The sequence below is a fragment of the Equus asinus genome, chromosome X, assembly GCF_041296235.1.
Source record: "Equus asinus isolate D_3611 breed Donkey chromosome X, EquAss-T2T_v2, whole genome shotgun sequence".
Classification (NCBI taxonomy): Eukaryota; Metazoa; Chordata; class Mammalia; order Perissodactyla; family Equidae; genus Equus; species Equus asinus.
Genome location: NC_091820.1, coordinates 114,020,167 through 114,046,496, shown reverse-complemented (window position 1 = coordinate 114,046,496; position 26,330 = coordinate 114,020,167). Strand labels below are relative to the sequence as shown.

Below are 26,330 nucleotides of genomic sequence, written 5' to 3'. Positions count from 1 at the left end.
CACTTTGTAAAAAAGTGATTTCTTTTTTATAGAATACATTTGTTTTCTTGTTAATATAATGCCACAAATTTTCCGGCTAGGATAAAAAATGTGTATCTTTATGGTAGAGTCACAAGTAAAGTAAAATTTGAAACCTCCCAATTTAGTAAAAACTGAAAATGTAAGCCAATGTTGTTCTTCCACAGTGACCTCCACTATTTTAAACTTTTTGTGGAGAAAAAAATGTTTTGCTTTCTTAAGCCTCTTAACATTACCTATAGTTTAAGTACGGTGTTGTGAAAAATGTGGCATTCATATTTGTTTTTAAAATCTGAGCAGAGAAAGGTTTTTATTTGTTACATTGAGTGCATATAATTTAGTTTTTTTAACATTACAATTCCATTACATAATTTTGCTTTTGTTTTTTTTATTGTTGATATTCATATAATAATGACATCACGAGACTTATCCTCACAAGAAGTAGCTGGTTTATTTCCAGGTTACAGCCATACTTCCCAAAGTTCCTCTGGGTTCTGAGAACTATGCCAGCTCACCTGTCATCTCCATTCATTTTCTACAGGACAGTCTCATCGAACTCAAGGAGTCTTCAGCAAAGGTTTGAGTCTTTTAAAATCATCATGCCTAAGTAAAACAAAAAAATTCTTCGTTTATTTAGTAGATACCCTCGCCCTAGTAAATTTAGTAAGCTAGTAGAAATACCTATCACAAACTGAAACAGTGGCTTCTTTTAATGAGATTGTTGTAAAATGTGTGTAATGTGGGAACATTTCTATAATCTCTCCTTGCTTGCTCTGTTATACATTATCCTTTTATGCTTCAAAATCTGCCAATAAGTTTAAGGGTTGGGAAAGAGGTTATTGGTGTGTTTTGGAGGGTAGGTTTACTTAATTTCTCAAAACAAATCCATCAGCCTGTTTTCTGACTTTTTTAGACAACCTAAAAGACCAAAAAATAACTTTGATGCATTCATATAACTGTCCTATAAGGGGAGCCCATCTCAATCCATAAAATTTTTTATATCACCTCTGCAGAGCTACCTTTTTGGTAGTTGTAGCGTAATATCAAGAAATATGGTTGATGTAAACTAATCATTCTCCTGGAGGAGAATACTTAACTTGATGGTTGTGTTTACTTGTCAGTATTAATTCTTGCCTATTGCTCTACTTTCTTGAGTATTTTACTACTAAAAACAATGTGCAGTCTGTGTATCTTATTACAGAGTTCATTTCATTATTGTAGTTGAATTGTCCATTGTTCATGTTATTTTGTCTTTATTATTATAAAATTTGTACCCTTCTTCACTTTGATTTTCTACTTTGCCTCCTCTTATATCTGCTAAGTATGATTCCATAGTGGTGGACCAGTACAAAATGAAAATTTGAAACAAAGCCAGTTGACATTACTAACTGCTTTGAGATCTGTAGCTTCATAATGAAATGTCTGTGGATATTGGGCAAATAAGCACTAATTTTTTGACAGTTTAGATTAGCCAATGTGCCTGTTTCCTGAAATTGTAGCATTGTTTTTAGAAAATACTGTATTAATCAAAAGAGTATCAGCTGTACTGTGAACGCTTTCTTTTCAAGTAAAACGTTTTATTGGCTAAATTAAACATGTATTGCAATTTAGTAGGTTTTCATAACCAGTTTGGGATTGTGTATGTCAGTCTTAACCATCAGTGGCTTGTGTGGGCTATTTTATATTCGTGGGTTAACAATGTTACCTTGTGACTATTTATTTCCTGAAACATACTTGGAAGCAGATCGAAACCTGCTGTTTTAGTTAACTGGATTTTCTAATCGATGATGAAGGTTTTGGTTCCTTATATTTGTGAAAGCCTTTTGAAAAGAAAACTTATATGTGAAATAAGCATATGTTAACTCATTTCATGCTCATAACAGTGCTGTGAGGTAGATAGGGTAGGTGGTAGTCTTTTTGACAAACAAGAAACTAAAAAAGTTCTTCATCCTTTCTCAATGGCATATGTCTTGTTAGTACCAAGCTTAGACTAAAATTAAGGTTCCTCTGTTCTTACCACAATGAAAAAAAATGCAAAAAAATATTTATGGTTCCTTGATTTTTAGCAACTATTTCAACAGTAGTTTGTCTGTCTGGTTCTTTACATTACAGTGATTCAAGTCAATCTCCTCATCTCCCCTTTAAAAAAAAAGATAGTACTTCTGTGGGCATTTAAAATTCAATAGATCTATTCCACATTCAGCCAGAAAATTTTGAAAATGAGACATAAATACACTTCTAAAAATTATGTGACTCATACCACTTTTCAGATCCTTAATGCTTAGTATGGTACCTGGCAGTTTGATTAGGTGTTCGTTAAATATTCGAAATGAACTCTTATGTCTTGGACTTCGATAAAGTGTCCAAAGTTTACTGGTCTGCATAGTAGTTGCTGTTGTATTACGTGTCTAGGAAAGTTTAATAGCATCTGAATGTCTTAGAAAAAAATTTTACTGGACTTGAGTGATCTCTAAAATTGATGGTCTCTTTAAACTCACTGTTTCGGGAGTAGCTTTTACTTTTTAGAGGATTTGAAAGATGTGTGTCTGTTTTTTCATGTTACTGTGTCACTCATACATATAAAATTGTTTCCCTGCTTTATTTTAACCTTTTCTATTTATGCTTTGTCCTTGGAATCCTCTTATTAAATTAGTTACTATTTTCACTTTCTAATCCATGCTAAAAGTAATACATGGACTTGGCTTTTCAACTAGAATTAGTTGGGAAAAAAATCGTTTAGTATCCAGATATTTTCTCTCAGTTCACCTTCTACCCCCAGTTTCCAATTGGCATAGTACTAGTTTTAGTCAGCTGTGTTTTCACCTAGCAATCCTAGCAGTTATATTTGATGAAGAAAGTGTGAAAAGTATGCTCCTTTAACCAATCTCCTCTCTAATTTAGGAGGGCAGCAGTAACCACGTCAAAATAGAATTCAGCTTTTAATTCTGTCTACCATTTTAAAACAAAGATTTACAACCAAACCTAAGCCTATAAATGAGGCCATCTTTATATATTATAACCTTAGTAAAGTCAATGTGGCAGTATTCTCTTGAACAGATTATGAAAATCAGTCAAATTGTTTTTTGGACCTAATGATCCCAACGTCAAGAATAAAAGCAAATGAAAACCAAAATCCAACAAGGCCACACAAAGATCAATTAGACAGATTATTAATTTTATTTGGTAAATGTGTGTTGAGTACTCACCGTGTGTACAAGGCACTAGGAAGTATGTAAAAGTAGAAAAAATACATTAGCTCCTCTACCATACTGGAAACTGTTATGGACAAAAATAAATGACATGAAATTAATAGGGAATACCTGTCACAAAAAAGGTTAATATGAAGTAATACAAGTGTTCACCAGAAAGTAAGTTGCAGAGTTGAGGGGTGGTTGAAGTGCTGATGGCTTTTGAGCTGTCTTTGAAGGCTAAGTAGGATTTTAAGAGATTAAGATAAAAGTGAGCAGCCATTCTGGTGAAGAGAACTGCTGGGAAGGATCAGGTGTTGGGGGCAATGGTAGCCACAGCCTAGAGTGCGTTGGGTTGCTCCATCATAGGAGATAGTTGTGCAAAGATTGTGAAGAGCTTAGAATACCTAAGCTAAGGAGTATGCATCTTATTCTGTAGGCAATGAGAGACTGTATGTTTTTGTGGAAAAGAGTATTGTGATCAGAACGCTTATTAGAAGGGTAGGAAGAAGGAATAGAATTGGGTATATTTCTGAGAATTTCTAGGTTTCCCAATTTCTTGCAATACAGAATTCATGTTGCACACAGTTAAAAACTTCATTTTTGTGGAGGGGTGTGTGTGTGTGTTCATCTGTGTGTGCGCACACATGCATGTACTTATGTGTAATCAAGTTTTGGGGGGGCTTTTATTGGGAGAATTAAGCAATACTTTCCTTAGAGAAAGAAATCTTTGAGTATTGCAATAATATATTATTTTCTTTGTCTCATCAATTTCATAAGTAATATTAACTTAAGACATGAATAAACCTTACAGTTTAGAAAAGCTTGAAGTGTCATTTAGGGCATTATACCCAGCAAGAGTACCTTTTGGACAAACACTTTTATGACTGTTTCTCATTCTCTTGCTCTTTGTTATTAATAAACATTTTGTCTATTTCAGTTGATCATCAACTTTTAAACATTGAAATTTTAAAGAATCTTCTTCTGCATTGCTATGGCAGTATTTCTGAGCCAGCTGAATTGAAAATATTTGATGGTGTTAAAAAATAAGTGTTTCTTTAATGCTCAAACTGATGGTCATCTTTTTTCATGTATTCCTTTGAATACCAAAGGGGGATTTCCTTGTGTAAAAATATTTGACTTTTGACTCATTATTCTTTTCATTCCTAAGGTATATCTAGAATTGTGTAGTTTTGTAATGAGTTATATTCAATATTATCCTGCCTAGTACTTTTAATGTCTTAAACGTAAGCTCGTAGCACAGTTATTAATGCCGTAAAGTTCGGTATCTGATTACTCCCTTAATATTTTCTTTTGTAATGGATTTTCATATTTACAACTTAAGTAAATAAAGTTCTCTCGTAATTATTTAGAGTTAGTACATCCTTGATCTTTGGCTGTTTTATTGCCTGTGGGCCTTTTGGCAGAGAAAGAACAGGCAGAGAACATCAGTTCATCATTTTTCAGTCTTTGAGTTGTTTCATCATCCTCAGCTGACTATATGGTTTTCTGAGCTATTTAGAACCAGTAAGGCAAATTCCACAGTCAGTTATGATTATTTGATAGAAATTAGAGTGCTTTCAGAAGTAGGTAATATGCAGCCTTTACATTTGTGATAATAATTTAGCATAATCTATGCATGGTGTATGCTGAGGCAGAAAAGACTAGTAAAGTCATGGCTAGGTTTTATTTTATACTTTTGCTCACTGTCATCGATTGCTTATCAGTGGATGGAAAAACTATTTAAAATTTTCATGACTGTGTAGAGGTTTGTATTTTTTTACGGTAGAGAAAGTCCAGTCACTATTTTTCACATATGGTCTCTTGTAATGGTGGTTATAGGTCTTCACGATAAAGCTATAAAAAGGAATTGTAGTTGTGAATTTACTGAGTCGTCTCAGTTGAGGCAGGAATGAACTGATTGAGTTTAAATGATAATTTTTATAAGGCCAGGAATTGAAGTGTTTGCATAATTTGTGCTATGTTCTTTTATTTTACCTCTCGTAATCCAGACAGCTGACCAGTTTTGACTTTGGGTCTAACTACCAATTGTCTTTCATTAAATAAACAATCAAGCAAATGGTGCCAATACTGGAAAACTAATAATCTTTAGTAATATTGCCTTAATTTAACAGCTCTACCTTAATCATACTCCTCTACCACTGTCCAAGAGTAAGGAGAGAGAAATGGACAAGAAAGATTTGGACAAGTCGAGGGAAAGATCCAGAGAAAGAGAGAAAAAAGATGAAAAGGACAGGAAAGAGCGGAAAAGGGTTTGTAATTTTTTTAAAACTAGCTTGGAAAGCTCATTATCGTGTACAGTAGCGTGTTTGTTGCCTTTTATAAAGTACTAGTTTGTTGCATGGCAGTCTGTTATTTAGTGTTTTAACTGGTATTTTCACCCTAAAGTGCATTTGAATCTTCTGCAGTGGTAAGGATCTTCAGCCTAATAATCTCTACCAGCTCTGCTTGTCTTTCATGTCATTTTACCAAGTGTGTGAGACTGCTGCAGATATTCTCCAGTGCTAGTTAGCTGTGCCCTTCTTATATAAAAGTAATACTTTAAAACAAAAAACATAAACCCTTGATCATTGTAGTTCACAATTCTTGGTTCTAGGATCACTCAAACAGTGACCGTGAAGTGCCACCGGACTTAACCAAGAGGCGAAAAGAGGAAAATGGAACAAGTAGGTAGACTTATCAATACTTTCCAAGCAATCAACAAACTGAATTGGAAAAGGCTTTTATGATTCTCTTTTATAATTTTAGTGGGGGTTTCAAAACACAAAAGTGAAAGTCCATGTGAGTCTCCTTATCCAAATGAGAAAGACAAGGAAAAAAATAAGTCAAAATCTTCAGGCAAAGAAAAAGGCGGCGATTCATTTAAATCAGAAAAGATGGATAAAATCTCCTCCGGTGGCAAAAAGGTAAATTAGGAAAACAAAAGAACAATATGCTTTTTCTTAGAAAATCAGCCCTTTGAAAATTTAGCAAATACTGTGATTTTTTGTAGTCAAATAGTCTTTTGTTAAATATTTGGGGGTGGGAAAAGGGAAGCATTGGAGGAGGGCAGGTTACCTGGGGAATTTGAGCCAGTTTAGTCCCAGATTACTGGGAGGGTAGAATTAGTTTACTCCTGAAATTCCTTTCCTCTCCATTCCACTCCCGCCTACTTCTGTTCATTGAGTTTCTGCCTCTCATTTTGTGTTTTCTGCCCCCCCCCCCCCCCGCCCATGATGCTTTTAGTTTCTTTTCATTCATGAGATTTAAATAGTCACATTTTCTCCCTGATGATTACGCTGTCATAAAGTCTTTATTGTTAATTTTAAACATTTTTGTAACATTTTCTCCTAATAAACTTATGTGTTTGCAAGTTTGTATTTGGTTGTCAAATTTAGTGTGCATTCTCTTAATGGATAACATTCAAAATGCATCTCATGCATCTGCCATAAAGTAAGCAAGTCATTACTAAAGTATGAAGTGTTTATGAAGCATTATTATGGTATATATTCAAAATATATGTCATATATTTATAGTTCTTAAAAGCAGTTTTAGAAAATTATAAAGTGATAGTTTTAAAATTTCTGTATGCTTTAAAAGAGACACTGCTCCTTTTAACTAAGTATTTTGTTAATTGAGGTAAAATTCACATAACATAAAATTAAGCGTTTTAAAATGTACAATCCAGTGGCATTTAGTATATTTACAATGTTGTGCAATCATCATCTCTAGCTAGTTCCAAAACATTTTCATCACCCCAAAGTTCAACTGCATACCCTCTAAGCAGTCATTCCCCATTTCCCCCTCCCTTTAGCCCCTGGCAACTACTAATCTGCTTCTGTCTCTCTGGATTTACCAATTTTGGATGTTTCATATAAATGGAATTGTATAATAATGTGGCCTTTTGTGTCTGATTTCTTTCACTTAGCATATTGTTTTTGAGATTCTTCCATGGTATAGCATGTATCAGTACTTCATTTCTTTTTATGGCTGAATAATATTCCATTGTGTGAATATACCATATTTGTTTATCGATTCATTAGTTGATGGACTTTTGTGTTGTTTTCCACCTTTTGGCTATTGTGAATAGTGGTACTGTGAACATTTGTGTGCTGCTATGAAGTGTTTGTTTGAATACCTACTTTCAGTTCTTTTGTGTGTGTACCCAGGAGTAGAATTTCTGGATTATATGGTAATGCTATGTTTAGCTTTCTGAGGAACTGCCAAACTGTTTTCCACAGCGACTGCACAGTTTACATTTCTACCTGCAATGTATGAGGGTGCCAATTTCTCTACATCCTTGCCGATACTTGTTATTTTCTGTTTTTGTTTTGTTTATTATAGCCATCCTAGTGGGTGTGAAGTGGTATCTCCTTGTGGTTTTGATTTTGCATCTCCTTAATGACAAATGACATTGAGCATCTTTTCATGTGCTTGTTGGTTATTTGTATATCTTCTTTGAAGAAATCTATTCAGATGCTTTGGCCATTTTTTAATTGGATTGTCTGTCTTTTTGTTGCTCAGTTGTAAGAATTCTTTATATAGTCTGGATACTAGATCCTTATGAGATATATGATTTGCACATATTTTCTCCCATTCTGTAGGTTGTCTTTTCGCTTTCTTGATAGTGTTCTTTGATGCATGAAACTTCTTACTTTTGATGAACTCCATTTTTTTTCTTTTGTTTCTTGTTCTTTTGGTATCATATTACCTAAGTTTTTGAAGAAAAATTTGTAACTGGCAGGTGATGAAAAGGGATTTTGAGCTGATTTGTATATTTGGTTTTCCATTCCCCAACTAATTCCATCATTTCTTACAGGAGTCCAGGCATGATAAAGAAAAGATAGAAAAGAAAGAGAAACGAGACAGTTCAGGAGGAAAGGAAGAGAAGAAACAATATCCTTTTCATCTTATTGATGTTTTTAATCAGTGTAATGGAAAGCTTTGATACTGGTCAGGTTTAGAATTGTCCCCTTATAGTATGTGGTCTAAATTATTAAGGGCTTATTAGTTTTTAAATGATCTCTCCAGTTAACCCTCTCAAATGTCCCAAATATGGAAGTGGGAGACTTTTTTTTTTTAAACTTCCGTGGTGACTCAGGTTGTTTTATGCCACCAAGGGATTTAGAGTCCCTTGGGCTGGGGTCATGGGGAATAATAGAAGGGCAAGAAGATGCTGCAGATGAGCAGAGCTGGTAGAGTTTGAGGCTCCCAGGCTGGTCAGAGCCAATTACGCCTGCAGGCTGAGAGATTGTACTAAAAGATGAGACACATTCTTTTTTTTCCAAAGTTGTTTTTCCTTAATTTGTCATCTACTCATAAGTCCTCGGACAAGCACAGATAATGAAGACTTTCAATCAAGGTGAGTGTTCTCTCACCTACTTTTCATTTAAAGATATAAATATAAAATGGGATCTGAAAATGTTGAAGCAACTAGATCCATTTTTGTAAGATACATTTTAGAATTTTTCTTCTAAATATAATGACCAGGTCTTTGGGTATAGCTGCAAAACAAAATTCACAGTGATTTTTTTTTTTGGTTAGGAAGATTTGCCCTGAGCTAACATCTATGCCAGTCTTCCTCTATTTTTTGTATGTGGGATGCCTCCATGGCATGGCTGATGAGTGGAGTAGGTTGGCATCTGGGATCTGAATGTGCAAACCTGTGCCGCCAAAGTGGAGTGTGCGGAACTTTAACCACTTGGCCATGGGGCTGGCCCAAGATTCACAGTTATTTTTAAGCTCTTTTTGTTTTAAGCTTGCTGATTAGACACGTGTTGTTTTTTTTTTTTTTTAAGCACCAAAATGTATTTAAGAACATCTGGCTTTCTCTTCACCATTCATTCCAATCTTCTCTGGATAATTACCTTTTTTAGGTACCTATAGCCTTGTAGGTGGTGGTCGTATCTGCATTTTACAGGGGAAGGAAACTGGGACTCTGGGAGGTTAAGTTGAAGAGGGTGACAGAGTTATTAGCTGACAGAGCCAATACTGAAACATAGGTCTTCTTGCCCTTTTAGTGTTCTCTGTTCTTCTTTTTTGCCTTTTCATGCAGACATGTTATCTAGAGATTTTTGTGCCTCTTTTTCTATGACTGCCCATGTTTTGCGAAGCCAAAAAATATGGTCTATGGTTTTAGTTCTGGAATTTAAAATATGCAACTTTGTTTTCAAGGTATACCTTAATGTGAGGTTTAAAAAGTGTTTTAATCATCCTAAATAAATTGTATGTAGACAATAGCTGCTCAATCTCAGTCAACAGAGTGTTCAGAACCTAATATAGTCCTTTTTGGGCACTCAGATCATCATCTGAATAGTTACTGTTCGGTGATGCCTTAGGATTATTGAGTTATATAGGAGAATTTGCTCTCTACATTTAATGATTCGAGATGACTGTGTTTGAAGTTATTGACTCTTTTTTCATAGCCCGTCTTCTTCCGTATTAGCTGTCACTTCTTAATGATATCAAGTAAACTTGCTTTCTATACTCTCCTCCTAATATTATTTGCTGCTTCTAATCTTTTATGAGACCAGATAGATAAATAACCAAGACTGTTTACAGTTGTTTAAATTGAGAGTCAAAAAGATCTGAGAGCCTGGTCTGTATGAGGGTGTGAGCTCTAGGGTATGGATTTTGTCATATTTATTTTGACTGCAAAGCAGGGATTTGAGGTTGCCAGATAGGTAACTTCCTGACAAATTGTATGCTTTTTCTGCTGTGTTATTCTGTGCTTGTTATGTAAGTAGTAGAGTAAGTAAATGCGTGGAGAATTTAGTAGTTTCTTTTAAATTAGAAAGATTATAAAAGAAATATTAATTGTCCATTCTTCAATTCTAGCCATCTCCTGCCCCCACAACTTGCTGTCTGCCCTAGTGAAATATAGACTCTTAATCTTTCTTCTTTTTTTCATTCTTCACCTTAACATTCTTTTAGTTTGGCATTTTGCTTTTTACTTCTTGCTTTCATGTGATCTCCTCATTAAAGAAAACAAAAAAAACTCTACCACTTAGACCTTCATTAGGAATGGGCCAACAATTGTCACTGACAACTTTCACTGTGATTTTATACATCTCTCCTACTTAGTACGTAAATTTTATTCCTTGGTATGTGAAGGTTATGTTACAGATTTCTTTTGAGTTCTTATTCACACAGGCCATGGGTTTGTACTTTACTTCTCTGTTTAAACTCTCAGGACCAAAGCCATGAAAAGAGTGGCCTGGATGTTAGATGTTAAACTGGTGGTTTTGTAGCAAAGCTTCTAAATTCAGATATCCTTTTAAGATGCGTTTAGCTTGATGATCATCCTGTTCAATTTCTTGTTGACAGCTATGTACTATACTTTCTTCTTGGGTAGACTCTTAATTTTGTGAGGCTCTGGTTGACTTTTCCTTTTTCTGGCTGTTCTGCGTGCCTCCTTTTGGTTGTCTTCTAGGGTTGGTCAGGTCTTTCTCTTCTTCCTTTTCCTTCAGAGGTCTCATCATTTCTGATTGGCACCATTTACCTTTAGGCTACTTCAAATCTGCTGCGCCCTGCTCCCATTTTTATTTATTTTACATTCTTCAGAAAAGAGAGCTGATACATATGTCACATTTCCATGATTCAAAGATGTCATTAATTCTAAGATTCATTGTTGATTTCTAGAACTGATTTTTGAGAAGGATGGATAGAGAAATGACATTGATTTGTAAGAAACATTAAAATGATCACACTAGAATTAAGAAAATACAGTATATAAATGTGACCCAGATTAAATTCCTTCCAAAGTCTTTTGTCTTCTTTTCCTGTTTCATCACTTTTAGTTGTAAAATCCTTTCTGCATGTTCTCTGTATCTTCTTTTACTTATTGTTAAAGTAGTCTTTATCCAAATTCATCTTATCTCGCCTTGATTTAGTCTCTTGAACACTACTGCTTTGCCTTTAACCTTTTCCCTTAGTTTAATCTTTAAAAATGCCTATACTAAATTTTTCCTCTTAAAACCGTCCCTTAGCTTCTCAATTTTAATTTGATGTATGTGGTCCTCAATTCATGAATCTTCAGCTCAGCTAACTTTGGAGAGTCCTTTTGTGAAACTGAGATGTGCTCCCAGACTTTGAGAAGTTCAATCTTTTTGGACTTTGATTTTTGATTCTTGATTTCAGAGAACATTAGCAGTTAGCTGTATTCTATCCATATGTATTTATAGTATACTACATTCGTGTTCTAATCCTCCACTCCATCGAGGCCTAATATATTTTGCAGGTCCCTCTCTTACCACCAGTCTCATACTTAACTCTTTTATCCTTTAAACCTAAGGTTGCAAATTCTCAGCCTTTGGGCAGAATGCGGCTTGTTAGGTGTACCTTCTTGGCCTCACATGATATTTAACATTTTTTAATTGATTGCCTTTAAAAATCAGAAGAGGTGACAAAATCCAAATTTCAGTTTCTCTTGAAGAATTGGAACATCTGGCAATGTTGTGTCCTGATTTCTCCATGGCAGCAATCAGTTAGACCTGCCTAGGTGCTGTCGCCCTTATTATAGCGAGTGGATCTTATAGTTTACCTGTCAGTCCCCACCCAGCTTACTTCATTTGTTTCCATTATATATTAGCCCCTGTAAACAATTGATTTGGTAATTCCTGCTCTGAGTCTTTTTTCTTGAGTCCATACTGACGTCCTGAGTGCTTAACGATTGCTTATTTTAAGAATGTGTTGCCGTGTTGAGGCATAGTTCTAGATAACTGGTAGGATGTGTTGGAGTAGGGAGTGTTCAATTAAGTTTCTTTGTCATTAGTTTCCCATTGCTTACGTGTGTGCGTTTCGGCTTGCCTACGGAGTCGCAGTCACTGATTCACATGTATATATGAGTATGTTACATATCACTCTCCTTAGTTTGTGATTTTGTTGAAGGCAGTAACTTCATCCCTTTTTCTAATCAAACAGCCAAGTACTTTTCTTTATTACCTGCTGTGTTTCAGATACTTTATTAACTTCACATGGAGGGCTATGTACAGAATTATTAAGTATATCTCTTTGGGACTGATGAGAAACAGGATTGACTTTTTTGCCCTCAAAAAAAGGTTCAGTTTATTTACAGCATTTGATGGTATACTTACTGTTTAAGAAGACGTTGCTTTATGTACTGCAACATAATTTTGATAGTGGGTTTTTTATTCTTTCATTTGAGTCTGTATGTAGTGATCATTAAATGCGTATGAGTTAGGAGATTGAAATGATAGACACAAACTGTTTTTCTCTTCATTACCATCCTTTATACTCTTTAAAAATACTGGGTGTGAGTTCTGTGTGCTGATATTCGTAGACACCAAATAGTTGGAGAGAATAGGAGGAATTTTCTGTTTTCTTTCTTCCACTTAAGGTAGACCAAATATTCACTAAGGTGCTGTGCTGTTTTTTTATTTGGACATAGGCCTGAGCACTTACAAAAGGCTCTCATGCCACATTTACCCCTGAATATGACTACCCCTACACACACGTTTATCCTGAGAGGCGTCCCTGGGTGCGCTAAGATTCAGTTCAACAGAATCCCAGTTTTACCTCTGTGTTACATTTTATCCGCATTGAACATCTCAGCAATTGTGTTTGCTGTCATAAGAATTCCTAGGTAGCAATATAAGGGTACATGAAAGAGTAAAGTGGAATTAGGATGGCTGTCCCTATATCTTTCTCCTGTAACTTCTTTCTTCATAAGTGTTCATTTGACTTTTTAACTGTCAACTTCATCCATATATATGTCTTTCTACTTGTGGGAGGTGGTGTGTGTGTGAACTAGGATCATAAAGTCCTGGCAGCTTCAGACACTGGTCGGGAACCAAATGAAGAGAACTAAATTCTGGGAGGCCTGCTTTGAGGTGAAGATACTGAACCAAAAATAATCTATTAATTTGGTGGGCTTGTATTTGTAGTTTCTCTGAAGAAGTTTTGTTGCCATCAAGAAGGCTCTTTTATGAAGAATATATAAACTATTGAAACATTTCTTAGGACCTTTTTAGTGAGTTTGATCATAAAATTAGAAAGTGTGTGTGTGTTTATAAAGGCATGCCTCTGATAAGAAGGCTGATTTTATATTTGCGTTTCTTCTCTACTTTGACCACCAGTCTAGCTACTCTTTTCTCCAGACCACACTGCTTTTCAAACTTGCTTCTTGCTGTCACAGCTCTCTATAAAATAACACTATTTAAAATCAGCTGCCTCAACTCTGAGAAGGTGCTCTTTGAGTGCGTTTCAGGCATAGTTTTCTGATGCCCTGACAAAGGAGGAGAGCATGGCGGGAATATAGGTAAAGGACAACCTTACTCATACAGCAGGGCCTATTTCTGGCCACCCAAAAAAAGAAAAGAAAAAGAAAAACCCCAGGATGTCCAGATAATCCCCAGTAGAAAGTTATGTTTACAAATATAATTTTGTCTTAGCAGAATGGAAGGCCATCTTTTCTGGAATGTGTCCTGCAAACATGATATTACTAATGCAATTTATAGTACCAATAGAGTAGAGGTATCTAGGATGGGAGACAGCTGATTCTGAACTGAGCCTGAAGTGGAAACTCTTTGAGAAACAGTCAACAGTCCTAGATGTGAAAAAGATAGATCTGTGTGAACTCTTGCATTTTAGAGCCTGTGCTTTTTTATTTATAATGGTTAAAGTGGCACATATTTTAAAAAAATAGTTAATAAAAAATAACGTTTAGAATAAAGTTAATGTGAAGGAAATAGTACTCTGCTGGAAGATAGAGTCCTGAAGGCTGAGTTTGGCACTGTTTCATCACTATGTGACTTTCTTCTTGATGGCAATTCTTTCTGAAGTTCACTGAACTTGGGACTGTTTTCAAGTTTGTAATCCCAACACTTCAGCATTATTTTATAAATATGCCTTGGACACTGCTGAGAGACTGACATCAAATATCTTCTTTCCACTTGCTCTTGTGCTTGCTGATTTGTCATTCCAGGGTATGGACAGACCCCTAAGCTGAAGGTCTCCCAGAGGAGGATGCCAAAGCTCCATGCGTCACTCTCAGAACGATATCTCCCATAATTAAGAGCTTCTGGTGCTGTCCATTTAATGGGAATCTGCTTTAAGTCAGAAGATGAATACACACCACCATCCTCTTGACGAGACATTCCAAAGTCACTGATTTTCAGAACATTATTTTCACCTCCAGGCAATTTCTTGCAGCAAGGTCCTTGTGTATACAATTTTTACTCGAGATTCGCCATCCAGAAGCAGCATCTAATGAAAATTTCACTAACTGTTTTAGTTCATCCTTCTTTCTCAGAAAGGAGAGGAAATCGCCTCCTGGAACCAGTTCCTTAATGATGTAGATAGGCTGTATTTGTGTGCGAACTTCTATAAGTTTGAAAATATTGGGATGATTATATTGCTTGAGGATTTTGGCTTCTTGTAAAAATTTCAATTTCAGTTCCTGGGAAAGATCATCTTTACATGTTTTAACAGCAACAGCAGTTTTATCCTTTAATGTGCCCTAAAATACATCATCAAAATTTTCCTTGTCCGGTACTTCTACTGTGACATCTTTATGATTGAGAACCCACTTCTTATTCTAGGTATGGCCATACTGATACCATGATACTCTTTATTGGAACATTGACTTTTTCTGCAATTTAAAAAATTGAGAGAAAATTCACAGAACAGAAAATTTGCCCTTTTAAAGTGGTTTTTATTAACTATGTTGTAACCATCATCACTAATTTCAGAACATTTCCATCACCCCAAAAAGAGACCCCACACCTGTTAGCAGTCACTCCTAATTCTCGCCTTCGCCCAGCCCCTGGAAACAACTAGTATACGTTCTGTCTCTCTGGATTTGCCTGTTTTGGACATTTCATAAAAATGGAATCATGCAATATGTGGCCTTTTGTGTCTGGCTTCTTTCACTTAGCATCATGTTTTCAAGGTTCATCCATGTTGTAGCATGTATCAGAACTCATTTCTTTTTGTAACTGAATAATATTCCATTGTATGAATATGTACCACGTTTTGTTTATCCATTCATCAGTGATGGACAGGAACAATGATTTTTAAGTGTTAAAATTGTAAGTTCAATATTAGTGTATCAACAGTTATAATTGGTAATGTCAAGATTATACATGGTGTGAACAGAACGCTGTATAGAAATAATATGTAAATTATTTGTCAGCATTTCATGCAAGTGTGGTTATTTTGTAAGGCCCTTCTAGCTCTGGTTTTATGAAATATGTGAATGTAGTATTTTCATCAATAAAGTTTAATGCGTTAAGCATTAGTTTAAAATTTGAATGAGAACAATGTTAGGCAGATATGAAGTTATTTGCCACATGTTGTAATGATCATGTTTTGAATTTATTTCAATATGCAGTATTTGAAAAATGTCAATACATAAAGGAAAGGAAATGAGTGTAATTAAGTCAATATATTTTTAAAGCAATTTTTATAATTTAGCAGACCTTGCATCTTGATATAAGTCGCTATTAAAATTGTGTCCTTATGAAAAATGTGATGTCATTTTTCTCTCTTTTTTTGTTGATCATGTAAAATCAGTTCCTTTTCATTGCTGTGTGTTCTGTTTACTTTTGAAAAGCTGTTGCTTGCCCCTGTGGAATGTTTCACTTGTTTCTATTTCATTCTTTCCTCCCTCCTCTCCCCCTACCTCTCCCTCTCTCACAGACAAAATGTTCAATGGTTTTTGTTAAGTCGTCATAGTGTGCCTATCTTTAATGGTTTCTAAGAGCAGGAAATAAGAAATCCAGAAATATTTCATCCTTATCCCGGGACTTACTTCAAGTCTCTGTTATTGACGAAACTCATTGATTTTTCTTTCTTTCTTAAATCTTGGCTTCCTGCTCTTTTCCTCCTCCTCTCCTTCCCTCTCCTTTCCTTCCCCCTTTACCTCCCTCCTCTCCTTTCCCCCTTCCTTCTTTTCCTTCTTCCTTTCTTATCTAGCAATATAATCACTTTGTTTCTTTCAGGTGAGATTGGAATGAAATTGTTCAGCTGTGACCAGAAATTTATTTTCTTGAGTAGATTGCTGAGAATTGTGAATGAAGAGGGCCCATTTGCATCTCCTTAAATTATTCAGTTACCTGCTGTATTGCTCCATGCCGAAAACTTAAAATTGTTGAGTTGTGCATTATTGTATTTAACTTGTTGCTTAGTTTCTACATGTTTATTTTCAGTAAATGGCTGAAAGTGTTAACTATTCCATATTTTTAGCACAATGTGCTGCATACAGTTCCCAAGAAGCAAATAAGGTTACATGTGTACAGAATTTCACTTTAGGTTAACTAAATATTGCCTGGGTTTAGTTGGGTTTTTTGTTTGTTTTTTTGATCTGAAATGCTTCGTTTTTATTGTTTGAAACTGAAAATAAACAATTATTGAACCATTTTGAATTTACCTCATTTTAAAACTCAGTTTTAATTTATTATTTGGCCTGTTTTTAATATTAGTCACTAAAAACAGAGTGGGAGCAGTGTCTTATGCAATGCTTAGGAATCATTTTATACAGTACTTGTATGACATTAAAACCTGTTTAAAAAAGAAAAAGGTACCAGCACTCCCTTGTCCCTTGCCATTTTTTCTTGTAATTATGTTAGACACATCTAAGGAGGGGGCATCAAAGTTAAAGGAGTTTTGTATTGCTGAACTTTCGTCTGGAAAAGTTTCACAGTGACATTTTTAAAAGAAAACTTTTTTATCTACTGAATTCTACCAGTGTAACCTTTTTTCTAAATAAACAATAGTTTTCTCAAATGATTGTATATCGTTGTGTATATTGTTGCTTATTCAAAATAACTTAGCAAAGATATTTCAGTAAGGTTCCTAGCTATTTATTCTTATTTCTGTCTTAGTCCATGGGCTACAGTGTTTTCAAATGACATCTTACCCAATGATATAAAAAATCCTATTTGGTCACCTTTGCACCTGGGGTAAACAGTGGCTGATATCATGCCTAGAATTATCCTTTTACTCTTCAGTTCCTTGGAACCAATGATGCATATGCAAATTAAAGTTTTTTAGGGAATCACAATAAAGGCCATAATTTTTTTAAAGGATTGAGAAATGCTGAGCATATTTTAGAATTGTCAAAGGGATATAAATGTTGATGCCCCTTTTCAGATAACTGTAATTTGCAGCAATTGATGAGCACAATATTTATGGGAGAGTGATCCATTCAATGACTGTTGAGCACCCATTGTGTGCCTGGCGTAAAAAGAAAGGATACATTATTAGAATGATTTTGACATTGAGAAAATAACTATAGTTCACCTCAAAATCATTTGTCTGAAACATATCTGAGAAGAGCTTTCCAGTTATGTTGTAATCACATTTTAAAGATTACATGATTGTTTGAACTAGAAAGTTCCCTACTAAATGTCAGTATCTCTTCTCCCTGTCCCCTAAATTCTTGAACACAGGTGGTCTTTGGTTGTGGCCTTGCTAGAAATGCATCGAGGATGGAAAATATTTTGCGTAGTTAAATCCAAATTTAGTAATTTATGTTGGAAGTAGGAAATCTGTATTTATGTAATGATAGCTATTTTTGAGCATCTACTCTGTTCTAGGTATGAAGGAGTATTAAGACCTAACTCCTGTACCTAGGGTGCTTCCAGTCTAGCTTGAGAAATAAGGGCCAAATGAGTGCTATTGGTACTCAGCAAACTTTCTGTAAAGGGCCGGATAGTAAATATTTGATGCCTTGTGGGCTCTGTGGACCCGTTGCAACTCCAAAGCTCTGCCATTATAATGTGAAAGTAGCCACAGACGATACGTAGATGAATGGGCGTGATCAAGTTCCAGTAAAACTTTATATACAAAAACCTATAGAGAATCCTATAGATTTATTCAAAAAATATTTGAACACCTCTTGTGCACCAGAGGTACAGCCTTGAGTGAAACAAAGTCCCTGCCCTCATGGAACTTCCATTCTAGTGGCCAGTGGAGGCAAACAAATATTTAATGTTAGGTGGAGGGAGGTCCTTTGAGGAAAAATAAACCTGAGTAAGGAGGTTGGGTGAGGTAGGGCTTTCTGCTTTACATACAGAGTGACCATGTGGAGTCAAGATGTGCAAAGCAGGATATTTTGAGGCAGTTATAGTATGAATATTTTATTACTAATGTGAGCAGGAGCTATCCCTAATCCCCCACCCATCTTTCAACCTTTTACATGAAAATCATCTAATGTGTAGGATTTCTCAGGACCTAAGCTTTGAGCTGTAGTGACTAATGTCTAAGCTTACTGTTCTCTAGAAAGGAGATCTTTAGGCTCATAAATGTACTTGGAGGTTATCTATGGACACCCCAAAAATCGAATGCAAGTTTGTGGTATGGGCATTTTTCCAGGTCTATAGCGTTCACCCAATTCTCAAAAAGATGCATCTAAGGTGGCAAGTTTGTTTTCCTGGGTTTTGTTCCAAAGAACTCTAAAACCTTTATAAGTAACCCTGAACCTGTCTGTCTCGAGCTGGTGAGAAGTTGGAAGACAGTCGTCCATGTGTCTACCTTGTCTTAAACGGTAGGGACAAAAGTTAGAACATCTTGCCTTGCCTCGTCAGATGATCTACAAGTGATTTGCAGTTTATTGTTGGTAAGTCACTGGTCCATGGTATAGACCACTTTCTATTTCAAGGAAGCACTTTAGCCAAGTTTGGGTGGAAATCCTAGTAGTCTTATTCTTTCCCCAGCAATTATGTAATTGTTTTATTTCTACCCAACCACGTTCCAAAAAGGATTTATGAAAAAGCATTCAGTATTTAAACAATAAATGGAGACCAGCCCAATGGCGTAATGGTTAAGTTCAGTGCACTCCACTTCAGCAGCCCGGGTTCATGGGTTCGGATCCCAGGCATGGACCTACACCACTCATCAGCCATGCTGTGGTGGCATCACACATAAAGTAGAGGAAGACTGGCATAGATGTTAGCTCAGGGCTAATATTCCTCAGCAAAAATAAAAGAAAATTTGATTTCTAGGTGAAATTAATACCCTAAATAAGGTTAATACCCCAAAATGTTGTGTACACTGGGGCTATGAATTGGCTCTGAGTAACCTGGCAGGCCACACAGAGAAGGTAATGTGGTGAATTACAGGAATTACAGTGTCCAAATAAAAAGCTAGTCTTAGTGGAGAAGAACATTTTCTGGCAGTGAAGCCTGAAAGAAACTTCTTTGCATTCTCATAAAGAAGAACCTTATCTTTTCAGTAAATAAAACAAGGGGATGTATCTTGTAATGACCCTGAATGTTAGCTGATGGCCACCACTTCAACTCATTTTAGTAAGGATATTTCTACAATGACACCAAAATATGAGGTCCAGACACCCAGGTCTCTGATAATTTGGTTCAATCCAGGAAAACACTTGTGAATATTTGGGACAGGGTTCCTAAACTGGGGTTTATAATGGCCTTACTTCTTATAAGCATGTTTGTAAAGGTCAGAAAACTCATGTGACCATTGTTTGGTTCCCATGATATGAGTAACATAAACAAGATCTCGTTAGTTTAAAAGCTGTGCCCAGCCTTGGATTTCTTTTTCTAATTTTTATGGATACTGATCTCTAAGACTGCCTCGTGGGTAGATGAAGCTTATAATATTACAGCCACTTAATATTTTATCTTGTTTATCAGAAGCATGGTTTGAATGTTTAAATTTTTTAATTGAAGTAACATTTCTAGAGACACTGTCAGGGCCAAAGAAATATTGGGTCTGGAGTTGAGAATAAAAAGGAGCTGCTTAAAAGATACTAATTCATGCTAATTGAATACAGATTTTGTTGTATTTATAGACAAATTGGACATGGTAATTAAGAATAACAGTAGAAGGGGTATTGGACATAGTAACTAAAGGAAGTGTGGCAACCTGAGAAGATATACGTTAATGTAAGAATAATTGCTTTTTGTTTCTGATTCTTAGGTGGTGTTTTAAGCTCTAATGATCATTTCTACATGGGTTAGGCTAACAAAGCTTAATTTCCTTTGATATGTTTTTAAACGGAGGCGTTTAATGGGGGAAGAAGGAAAGGAGATTTTGATTGAGCACAGGGCATATAAAACTTGAGAAATGCATCATTGCAAGTCAGACATAGCCTTTATTTCAGGGATAGGAGCTAGAAAATGACCTAGTACTTAACCTCCGGCTTAGTCTGACCTCTGCTTTTTGTCCAATGACAGCTAGATGTCCTTGGACTTGACTATCAGACTGACGAAGTGCTACTATTAGCCCTGTCCCCACAAAATTTTAATCAGAATGATATTATTTGCTATATTTAAAGACTTCAGGATCCTAATTTCATGCAGTATATAGTGATACTTATCTCCTAGGGTTACATGTATCATCAGTATCAAAGGACATTTATGAATTGTAGTTAGATATGCCACTGCTAGGTACTATTATGCAGACTTCTTTTGTGCTTTCCAGGATAATTGATCCAAGACATCAGTAATACAAAAGATCATGCTTACAAGATATAAGCAGGAAATAAAAGGTCAAATGAATTAGGTATTCATACCATATGTATCTGGGGGCCAGTTCTATTTTAAGATGATGGTGAGTACTCAGGGTAAGAGTAACCTCAAACTTCTTGTGATTTGGGAAGTCTTGTTCTCAACAGGTTGATCTGGGAAGACTTCATGAAGGATTTGGATGTCAGGAAGCCAATCTATTTCTACTGAGGCCTAGAGGGTGGAGGTCTTTTGGGGTCTGGTTTAACCCTAAGTTGGCACTAGGGGAGAGAGAATGTTGACCTTGGAATTCAGACCCATTCTGGTATAATGCAGAATCCTTGAAGCCAACCTGTTATCCTAGCCCAGGACTGGATCATCACATTTCAGAGGCAAATGCCTCCTACCTCTCTGCATACCGTTCCATGCTGCCTTAAGACTTTTTCCTTTTTTGGTCTACTTTCATGACTAAGCCTGACATCACCAATCTTTTTATTGCCTTAATCATTGTTAATCACATTTTTCATATGTTTACATGTAATTGAAAGGTTATTGCCTCTATGTCAAGATGGCTTTCCTTGTCTGTTTCCTCTGAGTGAGGATGAGCTCCATTTGCACTTCCTCACCTGGTCTTCACAATGCCCTTTTGTTAATTAAATCTGACAATACTTATAAAGCACATAAAGAGGACCTAGTACATGGGGAAATGTTAGCAATTGTTATTAGCAGTAATATTTATACCAGTAGTTTGCAAACTGGGAATCATCAGAATCAGAATTGGTTGGGAAACTTTAGTCTCCCCAACTTCAAATATCTGAATCAGATTCTCTTGGGGTGGGGGCCCGGAGTAGTTTTTAAAATAGTTCCTCAGGTGATTCTAATGTGGGGGTGATATCTGGGAATTGCGGAATTCAACCACCCTGCACTCCTAGCATGTCTGTTCTTACCTCAGTTAGGGACAGAACCCGTCCAGACGCTTTTTATTTCTGGGAGTGATAAGTATGTTAGGCCCCAGAGACAACCCATCCTTAGCAGAAAATGTTTCAAAAGCAAGAGCAGCAGCCTCTCTCTTGGGATCAGGGTTCATCAACTCTGCCAGCCCATGCTGCTGTTGTTCACTCCAGCTCCCTGCCTTCTCCAGCCTACCTTCGCTCACCTTCCTGGGTCTAACCTCTTGTTAGCCTAGATGTGTACTGTCCGCAAGCACCTACTGCCAAGGTAAGCAGTTTGGAGTTCAGAGCTGCTTTTGATACCACTTATACCTTCTCCTTTAACTTTGTATCTGGAGTGGTTCACTTTTCTATGATCAGAGTTGCATTCAGGGCTGGGTTTTCTCCTCCATTCCTTACTTTTCCTTGCGTAATATCCTGATGTTGGTGAGGGGGTGGGGAGAGTTGCATAAACATTTAATAGTTCAATGTTTTAAATTTCTCTCTAACCACCGCTCTTAGCTGCATCCTGCAAATTTGATATATGGTATTTTCATTTTCATTTGGCTCAGAATATTTTCCAACTTCTCTTGTGATTTATTCTTTGACCCACGTGTTATTTAGAAGTGGGTTGCTTAATTTCCAAATATTTGCAGATTTTCCAGATATCCTTCTGTTATTGATATCTAGCTTAGTTCTGTTGTGGTCAAAGAAAATACTTTGAATTATTTAAATCCTCTTAAATTTACTGAGACTTCTGTTATGGTACAGCAGCTGGTCTACCATGGTGAATATTTCACATGCACTTGAAAAGAATGTTTCTTCTGTTTTTGTTGGATGTTGTGTACTATAAATGCCAATTAGGTCAAGTTGGTTGTAGTTTTCCACATCTTCTATATCCTTGCTGATTTTCTGTGTGCTTGGTCTGTCAATTACTGAGAGAAGTATATTGAAATTTACAAATATAACTGTGGATTTGTTTTTTCTGCTTTTAGTTTTGTCAGTTTTTGCTTTATGTATTTTGAAACTGTGTGATTAGGTGCATGCACATTTAGGATTATATATTCTTGGTGAATTGATCCCTTTATCAAAATGAAATATTCTTCTTTCTCTCTGGTAATATTCCTCATTCTAAAATTTACTTTAATATGAACATAGCTTCTCCAGCTTTCCTTTGATTGTGTTTGCATGGTATATTTTTTCCATCCTTTTCCTTTATATTGAAAATGGCTTTCTTGCTTTTTGATCCAATCCAACAATCTCTGGTTTTTAATTGGACTGTTTAGACAATACATTTAATGTCATTATTGATATGGCTTGTTTAAATCTATTTTGCTATTTGTCCTGTCATCTCTTCCTTTTTTCCTCTTTTACTGCCTTCTTTTAGATGGATCGTGGCTCAGTTTCCTCATTGGTAAAATGGGGCTAATCATAAAAACCATTTCATAAGGTAGTCCTAAGGATTAAATGAGATAATTTATACAGTGGTGCTTGGCACATATTTATATAGAGCTCAATTTTTTTTAACCAGAGGATGGAGAACTCCTTGGGATATCTAGAAGGTTTTTGTTCTAGACCTGTTATGTACCTACATAGGCAAGGTAGGTAGTTGTGTACAGGTGTAGTTTGAGTGGGTGCTGAAAGGCCCAGCTTCCAAAATATCTCCCGTATTGGTTAGCTGTGGTGTGTGAAATTCTCACAATTAAGCACTTTACAGGGACTTCTGGAGATGTGATTATCCGTTAAGCTAAAACATCATGGAGGGGGCAACCAATTCTCTCACTAGCACTGAAGCACAAATAATTTCTCATGATACCCTATCATGCTCCCGTATTCCCTAGGAAAGCACTGAGAGATTTGCTTAGGCGAAAGTCAGAGATAGGGACATGACCTGATCCTGGGAGACAGCCACAGTGGGCAGCTCAGATGGTTATTTGAAGGTGAAAGGAGGGATGGGAAAGTTGCCAGAAAGGACCTGGCCCACTTGGTAATTTTACCTTGGGCTCATTTGTGAAGTTAAGCTTCTGAGTTTTTATTTACTGGTTTCCTCCGGTTTCATTGTCACAATTGTCACAATTGATATTTCACTGTTTGATTCTTGCAATAGTTGAATGGATCATAGTTTACATTTTACTCACTTCTGAAACATGAGGTGGCTGGTTTGGAAGTCAAAGTGGTAGTGGGTTGGGAGCAGTTGTGCTTTTCCCTCTTTTGCCTCATAGCTGAGGATTTGTTTGGTCCCTGTGGACTCGTCAACACTGATCTAGAATAGAAGCTCCACGAGTGTAGGGACTGTTTAATGCTAGCACCTAATGCGTGGCACAGTGTAGGAACTCCAGAAATATTTGACCTATTTGTCATTTCCTCCAAATGAATAGAAACTTTTTAATCAAATCAACAGATCATTATCACCTGCTTGTCTCCCTGCCCTCAGTGTTCCTCAGTTCACCTCACTTGGACCATTAACCTCCTCTAAACTGAGTCCCAAACGTAGGCTCTGGGCCCAATCCTGTCCCTTGGCTAGGAGTATGAAAAGTGCTACGCAAGCATTTCAACAGCTCATGCATTAGCTTTGCTGCTGGTCCTGCTCTAACCCTGGGTATAGGTTTTGGTGAATTTTTCTCTTGCCCCTTATGGCTAACCCCACCTACGCACCCAGGTTCCATGAACAGAGTTCCTTGCTCTGTATCCCAGTTTGTCTAGAGTTGGTGTCCATGTCTCATGTACAAGACATCGTGGCTGAGTCCCTAATATCTGCCGATCAACTTTCTGTCCTCTCCCTCAACACACATGAAACTAGGGGTTATGTTAGCCTTGAAGGGTTCGAGAGAGGTTGAAGACATTGGGAGAGGATTATTAGGGGAACAGAGGGTACTAGTACCTAAGCATGGCCTTTCAGGAAATTTGTTTCTAAACTGCTCTGCAACAGGAAGGGCGAAGGAGATCCTTTTCGTCTTCTCTCCTGTACTGTAGCTTATTGCTCTCAGGACCCAGCCTGGAGACTGGGACCAATAGTTCCATGGTTGAGGTAGATTTAAAATATATAGGCTTTTGTGAGCTGGTCTGAGACCCTAACCACCCTTTATTCTTATGGGAAGATATGTTCTGAGTTTCAAACAGTTGACTTACAAATAAATTTTGGAACACGACCCATGGAAAAATTGGAGATGACTGTTAGGCTAATTCAACCGTGCTTTTTTCACCAGGGAGCTTGCATAAATGGATTTCCAGATAGGTCTGTATATAACAGTGGGTGCCACTCTTTTTCTATAACTCTGGACAAATAGCAGAAAAGGTTTTTCTTTTCAATGTTGACATAATTATTTTTGACAGAAGATGGGTTGGCTGAAGAAAATTCTCTTTCTGGTTACTTTTATTTTGGTGGTAGTGGTCATTATTTTGGGAAGGATATTGTTTTAGAACAACTTTAAAAAATATATTGGAGTTCAAATTTTTTCAGATACATTTTTTTCTCTTTATACTTAAAATAACATTCATTGAGGCAAATTTACATGGCAAATTTTCCTAAGATCTCTTTAATTTTTCAATTCTGTTGGCAGGCATAAAAATGTAGATGTCTAATGTCCTAGGAACAAGAATAGGCTAACCTTTGAAGAAAGAACGTTATGGGTAATAGAAGATACCAACCAGAGGGACCTTTCATGCAGTCATACTCCCAAGCATTTTAGAGCTAGTATGTTGAAAGATGAAGTCATTAGGGATATTTCAGGAGCTGCATCTCACTGTTCCCTGTGGGATATGTTCAAGGAAATTCTGACTCTGCCTACCAGCCCAAATAGAGTTTGAAATTTTTCTTAACGTAAGCAGTACATGTCCAACATGCATTGTCTGCCTTGGGGAAGCATTAAAGTTGCTGAGGTATGACATAAGTGATTTGCTTTTATGTTTAGTCAGAAAGCTTCCTTAGGATGTTTTTAAACCACAGTTCAGTTAACAAAACTTCCACTTACCTACTGCATTTGGAGGACACTCAGTGGCTTAACTGAGACACATGCTAAAATTAAAGTGTCAAATGAGTTTTCATTAAGATTCAGATTCATGTAGCTTAGTTAAATGTTAGTGTTATTAACAGTGTCCTCTTCTGAGGAAGGATGGGAGAACCCTTTGTTTCAGAGAGAGAGGGAGGGCTTGGTCAGGGAGAGAGTGAAGTAAGATGGCAAGCATTCTTATAGGTGCTAAAATGAAGCACAGAAACATCATTCATTCTTCCCTCCCCCTCTTTTTTTATCCAAAGGCCTTTGGAGATTGGAGAGCTATTAGCCTATAAGCTAAACTTCTTCACTATCCTGGGTACTCCCAGTTCACTTTACATAATAAATATGTTCCTGGAAAGTACTCTAGAGCACACACGTGCATAAATCAAAGAATTTTCTCATTGACTCACATTTTCACTTCTGATCGTCATTTATCAACAGATTCTAAAACTAACCCAGTCAGATAGTTAATAAGAGGTACTTAAATAAAGGAGGAGATCCTATTGTTTCAAGGAACTCCAGTGAATTATTTCATGAAACAAAGAAGCTTTCCGAAGATGAATGTGTACTCTCGTATCTGAAATTTGGATTTCATGCACTGACCTTTCTGAAAGTGAGGGCCAGCTATATTTTGTCTCTTTAGTTTTTTCCCATGGCTATTTTGTCTATTGTGATAGCTCCGCCTGAATTCTAGAGACTAAATTTTCTTGCTTCATGTATTGATTTTAGTTATTTGTTGTCAGCTTGTAATAATTACAGAGCGATCAT

The 26,330-nt window shown here is 36.4% G+C and overlaps 1 protein-coding gene and 1 pseudogene across 17 annotated transcripts in view; one reads left to right on the top strand and one right to left on the bottom strand.

Annotated features, from left to right (window-relative positions):
- Window positions 1-16,952, top strand: part of THOC2 (THO complex subunit 2) — a 103,481-nt gene extending 86,529 nt beyond the window's left edge. For 4 of the 17 annotated variants that reach the window (XM_014839213.3, XM_014839212.3, XM_070503249.1 and 1 more), the window contains exons 33-39: window positions 560-595; window positions 5,342-5,479; window positions 5,824-5,893; window positions 5,976-6,133; window positions 8,026-8,102; window positions 8,523-8,568; window positions 14,152-16,952. In XM_014839213.3, the coding sequence (XP_014694699.1) occupies window positions 560-595; window positions 5,342-5,479; window positions 5,824-5,893; window positions 5,976-6,133; window positions 8,026-8,102; window positions 8,523-8,550 (507 nt within the window). In that variant the 3' untranslated portion in view covers window positions 8,551-8,568; window positions 14,152-16,952. Of the gene's footprint in view, window positions 1-478; window positions 596-5,341; window positions 5,480-5,823; window positions 5,894-5,975; window positions 6,134-8,025; window positions 8,278-8,522; window positions 8,569-14,151 lie in introns of those variants that run through there. The other 13 variants (XM_070503246.1, XM_070503245.1, XM_070503241.1 and 10 more) reach the window with 8 other exon arrangements.
- On the bottom strand, window positions 13,901-16,330 carry LOC106829903 (tyrosine-protein kinase Fer-like; annotated as a pseudogene).
- Window positions 16,953-26,330: the final 9,378 nt, after the last annotated feature.